The 11,709-nt window shown below is 41.8% G+C and overlaps 1 protein-coding gene across 1 annotated transcript in view; it reads left to right on the top strand.

Moving 5' to 3' along the window:
- Nucleotides 1-1,825: 1,825 nt before the first annotated feature.
- LOC111976337 (SH3 and multiple ankyrin repeat domains protein 1-like) overlaps nt 1,826-11,709 on the top strand; it is a 42,889-nt gene continuing 33,005 nt past the window's right edge. Inside the window, 1 exon segment of the mRNA XM_070447748.1 lies at nt 1,826-2,382. Within this exon segment, the coding sequence (XP_070303849.1) occupies nt 1,882-2,382 (501 nt within the window). The 5' untranslated portion in view covers nt 1,826-1,881.

The following is an 11,709-nucleotide window of genomic DNA, read 5'->3' as shown; positions in this document are numbered from 1 at the left end:
CTTCGGGACAAGTCTCTGAATGTCCTTGAGTGGCCCAGACAGAGCCAGAACACGATTCAACATCTCTGGAAAGACCTGAAAATAGCTGTGAGCGACGCTCCCCATCCAACCTGACAGAGGTTGAGAGGATCTGCAGAGAAGAATGGGAGAAACTCCGATATACAGGTGTACCAAGCTTGTAGCGGCATACCCAAGAAGACTGAAKGCTGTAATCACTGCCAAAAGTGCTTCAACAAAGTACTGAGTAAAGGGTCTGGATACTTAGGTATATGTGATATTATGTGATTATTTTAAATAATAAATGTGCAAAAAGTTCTCATCCTGTCTTTGCTTTGTCATTATGGGGTATTGTGTGAAGATTCATGAGGATAATTATTTTTTTTTAAATGTATCCATTTTAGAGTAAGGCTGTAACGTAACAAAATGTGGAAAAAGTCAAGGGGTCTTACCACATCCCGAATGCACAGTATGTGTGCTTACTAAAGTGGTTTGTGACACATTTCCTTCTTACCCCACCATTCTCCAGCCGGCCGCTCATCTCCATGGCATGCCAGCCTCACTTCCTCTGACTTCCTCTGTTGCTCACGGTGAAGTGGCCATCCTTGTCACTTACTGGCTCCTTGGGAATCACTTTCCCCACATGCTCAATCATATTTTTCACTTGCTTACTTTACACCACAACTGTTCAATGGGCGTGCTTCCCGTTTGGGCTCTGAGACATGAGCAGACCTTATTGATTTGCATGCGTCAAACATACTTCCAGCAACTGTCATTCAATGGTGCTGACACACAAACCCTAGACCCTATTTACCCTATTCATCCATTATGCTTGCCATTTTCCCTATGTGAGTGATGTGTCTGCACTTTTGTCATGTCTGTAATTCTTTCAAAATCCTGTGTCTTTCCAGAAGCAGGCCGTCTATCCTTGTTGTGCCTGCTACTAGAGTCTAAAACGAATACTAACCCTGTGGTCTCGTGATGTTTTATTGAGCTCCGTCTGTCGGTCTGAATCTACAAATTCRCATCTATGTAGGTTTCACCGCCTTCATTTTCATAATTTTTTTGTTTTATACATTTTTAGAAATGTGAAGACGCTCCAAAAACACTAACCAATTCCAAACATGAAACTGCCAATGGGGCAGTGGGGAATCCTAACGTCATCCACCATCATTCAGACAGTTTTTGGACATGATCTAACTCTGCATGATGTCAGGCCCTGTAGCCAGACTATGCCACGTAGAGAAACCAGAACAAAGCATATGGAGGAAACCAGAACAAAACCAGAACAAAGCATTTCTCAGTCAAATGCTCATGAAAGGGAAGCCATATTAAATTGTGCAAGTCTTGCTGTTATCATTGTGTTTTACCAGAGAAAACAGTGCTACTTTAACAATGGTGCTCAATGCTCTTGACCATTTGAGATAGTAAACRGCATGTCCTCTCTCTCCCTGCATTGAACTTGCAAATATTCATAGAGTTTACATATAGGCCGTCTTTCATCAGCCCTATTCCATATATTTCCGGCAGCAAATGGAAGATGTGTACCAGCACTCATAGCCTATGTGAGAAACCAATGTCACCAATAAGTTATTACTTCTATTGCATATGGCTACACTACTGTTCATATGGCTATGCTACTGTTATTATGGCCATGCTACTGTTCATATAGCTACGCTACTGTTCATGCCAAATGCTAAATATTTTTTATATTTTTGACTTATTTTCTCACAGTTTGAGAAATGTGTTGATTTCAGTGTTATCAGTCAATGTGTTAATTAGCTATTTAGTTAACCCCTTTCTCTCCCTCTCTCCTCCACAGCATGTTTTTGGGGGTGAAAACGATGTCGCACGGGACAACCATGTCACGTTGCAACAATAGCAATGTCACCCGGCCCTCTCTGCAGTGACCCTGCACAGCAAAGGATGCTGGGAAATAACAAACACTATTATCCTGGGGAGGACGACAAGGATGGGGAGGATGAGGAAGAGGAAGAGGAGCAGGGACAAGATAACAAAAAGGGGGATGGTAGAGAGAAGGAGAACGGAGGGATGGAAGGGCTCGAGGAGATTGAGATGAAGGGAGGCAGACAATCACACGAAGGTAAAGGGGAGGGAGGTAAACCCTCAGCCATTGTGGTTGGAAGGCAGAGAGGGGACCGGACACTGAGGCCAGACAATCCAGGAAATAGAGGCATCCCTTATACGTCCAATCAGGCCCCTCATAAGCAGCAGCACCAGCAGCAGTATCACCCGGCCCCATCCACTCAGACCCAGAAAAGACGTGCTCACATGGAGCGCAGTATGACCACAGTGGCGCCCATAGAGGACACTCGACTAACCATGATGGTGTTTCGGATTGGAATCCCTGACATCAAACAGACAGTAGGTGCATGTTCACGGTACTGCTAAGTACAAGTATGTCAAGCTGCTATTATATACTTCTTACGTTACTATCATAACATACATTCAGTGTAACAGCCAAGCCCAGGCCAGAGATAAACCCTGAGGGGAACCATACTCAATTCAGAACAACCATCTCTGTCACATACAGTGCCTTCAGAAGGTATTCATACCTCTTGACTTCCACATTTTGTTGTGTTATAACCTGAATTCAAAATGGATTAAATATGTTTTTTTTCTCACCCATCTACACACAAAAAAAAAACATAATTCCAAAGTGAATAATGTATTGATAATGAAATACATACATTTCTAATTTTGAGGTAATACTTTGTAGAAGCACCTTTGGCGGCAATTACAGCTGTGCACACCTGGATTGTACAATATTGGCTCGATATTCTTTAAAACATTCTTCAAGCTCTGTCAAGTTGACGGTTGATCATTGCTAGACAGATGTTTTCAAGCCTTGCCATAGATTTTCAAGCCGATTTAAGTCAAAACTGTAACCAGGCCACTCAGGAACATTCAATGTCCTCTTGGTTAGCAACTCCAGTGTAGATTTGGCCTTGTGATTTAGGTTATTGTCTTGCTGAAAGGTAAATTAATCTCCCAAGCTGTGTTCGAATATTCATACTAACCGCACTAACTGTACTATTGTGATGTAAATTGAGGATGTAGTATATTTATTGGTCATAGTATGGATATAGTTAGTATGCCAAAAGTTACTGGATGTCGTACAACATTTTCCACAATACAAAGTATACAAGCAGTGGACACTATTTACGTGCTTTAAGGGCACATAATGCAATTCTTCAGAAAATGGGCATGGCTTCACAACATTATCAAATTTGAATAAAATGGTGGAAAATATGCAGCTGAAGTCTGACGAGAGCGGATACAAATTCATTGCTTTAACTAATTGTGACAAATGTTAAGAAAATGTTGAGCAATGTAATAAAGTAATGACTTTCAAATAGGTTACATTACATGTTATGTTGGATGACAATTTGTTAGCTACGCTATCCTTACAAACTGCCTAGCATATTATTACAGCAGTATGTACCAATATGTTAGCTAGCTAGCTAACATTAGTTGGCTACTGATACTTGCCACTCGAACTTGCCAGTATATTAACTATATACTATCTAACTAACTACCCAACGTTTATTGACTTATTAGTGATTATTTGCGTGTTCTCAATGGACATTGTTAATTCTGTCTATCTACTCCGATTTCAGAGCACTCTCATCTGAGTGTCAGAGCGCAGAATAACTTACGAACGCTCAACACCCGTTGAATATGGCCTGAGTCAGTAAACGTCAGCAAAAAAACGTTATTAAGTTGTTGCCAGCAGCACAGTTACAGTCACCAAAGCTCTGGATAATATGAAAACAGACTAACCAGCTCTGCCAGGGCGAGTAAAATTGTCAGAGTGAGGTGTTTTCTTACTTGTGTCTGGAAGTAGCTTGCGAGTTAGCCAGTTAGCTTGGGTGCTTGACTGCCGTTGTGAAGTCAGAGCGCTTTGATCAACCCTACTCCTCGGCCAGAGTGTCCAGTATGTGCTCTGAACGMTCCAAGAGCGAAACGCTCTGAATTTACAAACTGACAATCTGACAATGCTCTGGATTTACGAGCGCACTCTGGCACTCCAGATTGGATTTACGAACACACCCGAAATCATAAGCGTCTAGCTAATAATTTGTTATGCTAACAAGCCAGCAACAGCATCAACTTCTGGTAGACAGGCGAAGCACTAGTACGCTCAACTGAAAGGATACCGTTCGTTTGCAGTATACTAAAATTAACTAATAGTATACAGAATGTAAACTCAGCAAAAAAAGAAATGTCCTCTTACTGTAAACTGCATTTATCTTCAGCAAACTTAACATGTGTAAATATTTGTATGAACATAACAAGATTCAACAACTGAGACATAAACTGAACAAGTTCCACAGACATGTGACTAACAGAAATGGAATAATGTGTCCCTGAACAAAGGGGGGGTCAAAATCAAAAGTAGCAGTCAGTATCTGGTGTAGCCACCAGCTGCATTAAGTACCGCAGTGCATCTCCTCCTCATGGACTGCACCAGATTTGCCAGTTCTTGCTGTGAGATGTTACCCCACTCTCCACCAAGGCACCTGCAAGTCCCGACATTTCTGGGGAATGGCCTAGCCCTCACCCTACGATCCAACAGGTCCCAGACGTGCTCAATGGGATTGAGATCCGGGCTCTCGCTGGCCATGGCAGAACACTGACATTCCTGTCTTTCAGGAAATCACGCACAGAACGAGTAGTATGGCTGGTGGCATTGTCATACTGGAGGGTCATGTCAGGATGAGCCTGCAGGAAGGTACCACATGGGGAGGAGGATGTCTTCCCTGTAACGCACAGCGTTGAGATTGCTGCAATGACAACAAGCTCAGTCCGATGATGCTGTGACACACCGCCCCAGACCATGACGGACCCTCCATCTCCAAATCGATCCCGCTCCGAGTACAGGCCTCGGTGTAACGCTCATTCCTTCGACTTATAAACACGAATCCGACCTCACCCCTGGTGAGACAAAACCGTGACTCGTCAGTTGAAGAGCACTTCTTCCGGCCCTGTCTGGTCCAACTACACGGGTTTGTGCCCATAGGCGACGTTGTTCCGGTGATGTCTGGTGAGGACCTGCCTTTACAACAGGCCCACAAGCCCTCAGTCCAGCCTCTCTCGCCTATTGCGGACAGTCTGAGCACTGATGGAGGGATTGTGCGTTCCTGGTTAACTCGGGCAGTTGTTGTTGCCATCCTGTAACCTGTCCCTCAGGTGTGATGTTTTTCGATGTACCGATCCTGTGCAGGTGTTGTTTACACATGGTCTGCCACTGCGATGACGATCAGCTGTCCGTCCTGTCTCTCTGTAGCGCTGTCCTAGGCATCTCACAGTACGGACATTGCAATTTATTGCCCTGGCCACATCTACAGTCCTCATGCCTCATTGCAGAATGCTAAGGCACGTTCACACAGATGAGCAGGGACACTGGGCATCTTTCTTTTGGTGCTTTTCAGAGTCAGTAGAAAGGCCTCTTAGTGTCCTAAGTTTTCATAACTGTGACCTTAATTGCCTACCGTCTGTAAGCTGTTAGTGTCTTAACGATCGTTCCACAGGTGCATGTTCATATTGTTTATGGTTCATTGACAAGCATGGGTAACAGAGTTTAAACCCTTTACAATGAGGTCTGTGAAGTATTTGGATTTTATGAGTTATCTTTGAAAAACAGGGTCCTGTCTCTTTTTTTGCTGAGTTTAGATACATTATACATTTACATTTAAGTCATTTAGCAGACGCTCTTATCCAGAGCGACTTACAAATTGGTGCATTCACTTATGATATCCAGTGGAACAACCACTTTACAATAGTGTATCTAACTCTTTTAAGGGGGGGGTGGTTAGAAGGATTACTTTATCCTATCCTAGGTATTCCTTAAAGAGGTGGGGTTTCAGGTGTCTCCGAAGGTGGTGATTGACTCCGCTTGAGCGGGCGTCGTGAGGGAGTTTGTTCCACCATTGGGGTGCCAGAGCAGCGAACAGTTTTGACTGGGCTGAGCGGGAACTGTACTTCCTCAGAGGTAGGGAGGCGAGCAGGCCAGAGCATATACTCATTAAGTATGTAGTAWACAGTATGTTAGTAGTGGGTATTYGAACACAGCTCCAGTGTCTGTTGGGAACAAACTGAGCCAAGTTTTCTTCTAGGATTTGCCTGTGCTTATAGCTGTATTCTGTTTCTTTTTATCCCCCMAAAAAACTCCCTAGTCCTTGCCGATGACAAGCATACCCATAACATGATGCAGCCACTGCAATGCTGGAAAATATGAAAAGTGCTACTCAGTGATGTGTTGTGTTGGATTTGCCCCAAACATGACGCTTTGTATTCTGAACAAAAAGTGCATTTCTTTCCCACATTTTTTTCAGTGTTACTTAAGTGTCTTGTTGCAAACAGGCTTCCCGTCTTTTCACTCTGTCATTTCGGTTAGTATTGTGGAATAACTACAATGTTATTGATCCATCCTCAGTTATATCCTATCACAACCAKTGAACTCTGTAACTGTTTTAGAATCACCATTGGCATCATGGTGAAATCCCTGAGCAGTTTCCTTCCTCTCTGGCAACTGAGTTAGGAAAGACAGCTGTTTCTTTGTAGTGACTGAGTGTATTGATACACCATCCAAAGTGTAATTATTAACTTCACCATGCTCAAAATAATATTCTATGTCTGCTTTTAAAATGTTTACCCATCTACCAATAGTTGCCCTTCTTTGCGAAGCATTTGAATACCTCCCTGGTCTTTGTGGTTTAATCTGTGTTTGAAAATCCACTGCTCAACTGAGGGACATTACAAATAATTGTATGTGTGGGGTACAGAGATGAGGTAGTCGTTCAAAAATAATGTTAAACACTATTATTGCACAGAGTGAGTCCATCCAACTTATTATGTGACTTGTTAAGCACATTTTTACTCCTGAACTTATTTAGGCTTGCCATGAAAAAGGGTTTGAATACTTAATGATTCAAGACATTTCAGCTTTTAATTGTTTATTCATTTCTAAATGTTTCTACTAACAAAATTCCACTTTGACACCATGGGGCATTTCGTGTAGATCAGTGACATAACATCTCAATTTAATCAATCTTAAATTCAAGCTGTAACAATAAAACGTGGAAAAAGTAAAAGGGTGTGAATACTTTCTAAAGAGACTGTAAGTTATCTATACATGAAGAAAAAAAATCTATGGAGACTTGACTCACTTAAAAATCCAACGTAATTGACAGCCTAAAGCCATTCATTATGATCAAAATTACAGAGTTCTCACTTCTCACTAAAGTTAGCAATGATTTGCCCTTTCAGATGCTTTCTTGGTAGGTAGGTGAGATTGTGGGTGAGAATTGGCTAACCAATCTGTCTGTATAGCGGCATTTCAGGAGAGAATGGGTGCCCTATGCTAACCCTTCCCCTGTTGTGAATCTTCTCTGTACTCCAATTCCCAGAACATTCCCAACTGTTCTACATGTCAGCTAATCTGCCCTCAATATAACAGTAATTGTTAATTATCTAATACGGTTTTAATGAGTTTCGAGAGGACTGGTGAGCAGTGAGCAGCAGTGTGAAAGGCGTAAACACCAAGAGGGCATTTGGTGTCTTGATCTTAGAGCACTTTCACCAATGGGTACCTAGACCGCCCACTACCCACTCCAACAAACACTTGCAGTACCTCACATAAATATAATTGTTTGAAATTAAAGGAGGATGGAGAGAATGAGGGAGTGTAGTGCATACTGTAGGCTAAAAGCGCGAGAGAGAGAAGGAGAGAGGGAGAGAGAGAAGCACAGGATATTAGAAAGGGAGAGGCAAATACAGGGGGATCGAGATCAGGTCACACACAAAATACATCTGTCCATTGATCAGTAATTTATGTCTGAACAATGCTATGTTCAATGTAATGAGGACAGCTGCTGAGAGCACCCCAGAAAATCCTGTAGGAAACCACAGAATGATCGGGAGGAAGTGTCACACATACAGTGCCTTTCAGAAAGTATTCATACGCCTTGACTTATTCCATATTTTGTTGTGTTACAGCCTGCATTCAAAATTGATTAAATAGATGTTTGTCTCACCCATCTACACACAATACCTAATAATGACAAAGTGAAAAAATGTCTTTATAATCTTTTGCAAATTAAATGCAAAAATATGAAAGTTACATAACTATTCACACCCCTGAGTCAATACTTTGTAGAAGCAACTTTGGCAACGATTGTAACGGTTTTCCTCCTCCTCTTCATCCGAAGAGGAGGAGCAGGGATTGAACCAAAATGCAGCGGAGTTTGAAGACATAATGATTTATTAAATAAACAAAATAGACAAAGACGAAAACGAACTATACTGGATATTACTAACAAAATAACAAAACGATGTAGACAGACCTGAACAAACGAACTTACATATACACGAAGCACGCTGACACAGGAACAGACTACATAAACGCACGAAACAAACCGAAACAATCCCGTATGGTGTAACATAAACACAGACACAGGAGACAAACACCCACAAACAAMCATTGTGAACAGCCTACCTAAATATGACTCTCAATTAGAGGAACGCCAAACACCTGCCTCCAATTGAGAGCCATACCAGGCAACCCTAAACCAACATAGAAACAGACAACATAGAATGCCCACCCAAACTCACGTCCTGACCAACTAACACACAAAACTAAACAGAAAACAGGTCAGGAACGTGACAACGATTACAGCTGTGATTCTTTTTGGTTAAGTCTCTAAGAGCTTTGCACACCTGTATTGTACAATATTTGTGTTACGACCGTCGTTAGAAGGAGACCAAGGTGTAGCGTGGTAGGTGTGCATTTTACTTTTATTTAAAATTACACCAAAAAACAACAAAATACAAACGAACATAAAGATCTGTAGCGCTAGACAGCAACTATACAAAGACAAGATCCCACAACTGAAGTTGGGAAAGAGGGCTGCCTAAGTATGATCCCCAATCAGAGACAACGATAGACAGCTGCYTCTGATTGGGAACCATACCCGGCCAACAAAGAAATAAACAAACTAGAATGCCCACCCAAATCACACCCTGACCTAACCAAATAGAGAAATAAAAAGGCTCTCTAAGGTCAGTGCGTGACAATTTGCCCATTAATCTTTAGAAAATTATTCAAGCTCTGTCAAGTTGATTGTTGATCATTGCTAGACAGCCATTGTCAAGTCTTGCCATAGATTTTCATACCGATTTAAGTCAAAACTGTAACTCGGCCACTCATGAACATTCAATGTTGTCTTGGTAAGCAACTCCAGTGTAGATTTGTACTTGTTTTTTTACATTATTGTCCTGCTGAAAGGTGAATTCATCTCCCAGTGTCTGTAGGAAAGCAAACTGAACTGGGTTTTCCTCTAGGATTTTACCTGTGCTTATAGCTGTATTCCATTTATTTTTATCCTAAAAAACTCCCAAGTCCTTGCTGATGACAAGCATACCCATAACATGATGCAGCCACCACCATGCTTGAAAATATGAAGTGGTACTCCGTGACGTTTTGGATTGGCCCAAACGTGACGCTTTGTATTCTGGACAAAAAGTCAAACAAATTGCCACATTTTATGCAGTATTACTTACGTGCCTTTTTGCAAATAGGATGCATGTTTTGGAATGATTTTATTCTGTACAGGCTTCCTTCTTTTCACTCTGTCATTTGGGTTAGTATTGTGGGATAACTACAATATTGTTGATCCATCCTCAGTTTTCTCATATCACAACCATTGAACTCTGTAACTGTTTTAAAATCACCATTGGCCTCATGGTGAAATCTCTAAGCAGTTTCCTTCCTCTCTGGCAGCTAAGTTAGGAAGGACACCTGTATCTCTGTAATGACTGGGTGCATTGATATACCATCTAAAGTGTAATTAATAACTTCACCATGCTCAAACGGATATTCAGAGTCTGCTTATTTTATTTTTACACATACCAATCAGTGCCCTTCTTTGCGCCATTAAAAAACCTCTCTGGTCTTTGTGGTTGAATCTGTGCTTGAAATTCACTACTCGATTCACTACTAAGATCCCTATCTTACAGATAATTGTACATATGGGGTATAGAGATGGAGTTGTCATTCAAAAGTCATGTTAACCACTATTAACGAACATGGAATGAGTCCGTGCAACTTATTATGTGATTTGTTAAGCACATTTTTACTCCTGAACTTCTTTAGGCTTGCCATGAAAAAGGGTTGAATAGTTATTGACTCAAGACATTTCAGCTTTTAATTGTTTATTAATTTGAAAAATGTTATACAAATAAAATTCCAGTTTGATATTATGGGGTATTGTGTGTAGATCAGTGGCACAACATGTCTATTTAATRCATTTTAAATTCAGGCTGTAACACAACAAAATGTGGAAAAAGTAAAGGGGTGTGAATACTTCTGAAGGCACTGTATATTACATTAGCCCGACTCTCTCCAAGGGATTGCACAGCACACACACACACACACACACACCACCCCTCTCATATGGTTTACCTCCCAGGGAACACCAAGGCATTGCTACGGCAACGGGTGCCTTGCTCCTCTAATGAACTGGTTGCCATGCCAATGCTGTTGGCTACAGTATCAAATGTAGAGGCAGAGGGGGAGAGGAGGGAGACAAGGAACTATGCTGAACTGTACAATTTTATTTACAGATCATAAGCATGGGACAATAGCTCTGTGTGTATCTCTCTAACCCCCTACTACTATACACACATGACATTCCGAGGCAAACATTGCAAAGGAATTGTCGTTCCAAGAAAAAAAAAACATTGGGAATAAATAGTATAGAAGTGCTACCAGACGCATATGAAAACATCAAAGACATTGTCCATTGTGACCAGAAAGCCTCTAGTGTATCAAGCACAGACATGTGTGGGGGGGAAAGCTCTTTATCCTCCAAAGAAKTTTAAAAAGAAAATCTCTATTTCTCATTGACTGCAATGCAGGTCTAGGCTTATGGCATAGGCAGATAATTGGTTTAGATGAGAGAGCGAGTGTTGAGTCTTTTGTGTCTGAAGTCTTGTTAACGACACTGAACAAAAATAGCAAATCTGTCAATTTAAATAAATWAATTAGACCCTAATCTATGGATTTCACATGACTAGGAATACAGATGGCACGACAATGGGCCTCAGGATCGCATCACAGTATCTCTGTGCAATCAAATGGTCATCAATAAAATGCAATTGTGTTCATTGTCCATAGCTTATACCTGCCCATACCATAACCCCACCGCCACCATGGGGAACTCTGTTCATAATATTGCCATCACCAAGATTCATCTCTAAAGAGCACACCTCTCCAACATGCCATCGAAGGTGAGCATATGCCCACTGAAGTTGGTTTCGACGCCGAACTGCAGTCAGGTCAAGACCCAGGTGAGGACGAAGAGCATGCAGAAGAGCTTTCCTGAGATGCTTTCTGACAGTTTGTGCAGAAATTCTTCGGTTGTGCAATCCCACAGTTCCACCAGCTGTCTGGGTGGCTGGTCTCAGATGATCCCACAAAAGAAGAATCCGGATGTGGAGGTTCTGAGCTGGCGTGGTTACACGTGGTGTGCGGTTGTGAGGCCGGTTGGACGTACTGCCAAATTCTCCAAAACAACGTTGGAGGCGGCTTATGGTAGACAAATTAACTTTCAATTCTYTGGCAACAAGTCTGGTGGACATTCCTGCAGTCAGCATGCCAATTGCACGCTCCCTCAAAACCTGAGACGT

The sequence above is a fragment of the Salvelinus sp. IW2-2015 genome, linkage group LG17 (assembly GCF_002910315.2).
Source record: "Salvelinus sp. IW2-2015 linkage group LG17, ASM291031v2, whole genome shotgun sequence".
In the NCBI taxonomy this organism is placed as follows: domain Eukaryota; kingdom Metazoa; phylum Chordata; class Actinopteri; order Salmoniformes; family Salmonidae; genus Salvelinus; species Salvelinus sp. IW2-2015.
Note: the sequence above shows the minus strand (reverse complement) of the source record. Positions and strands in the feature narration are given on the sequence as shown.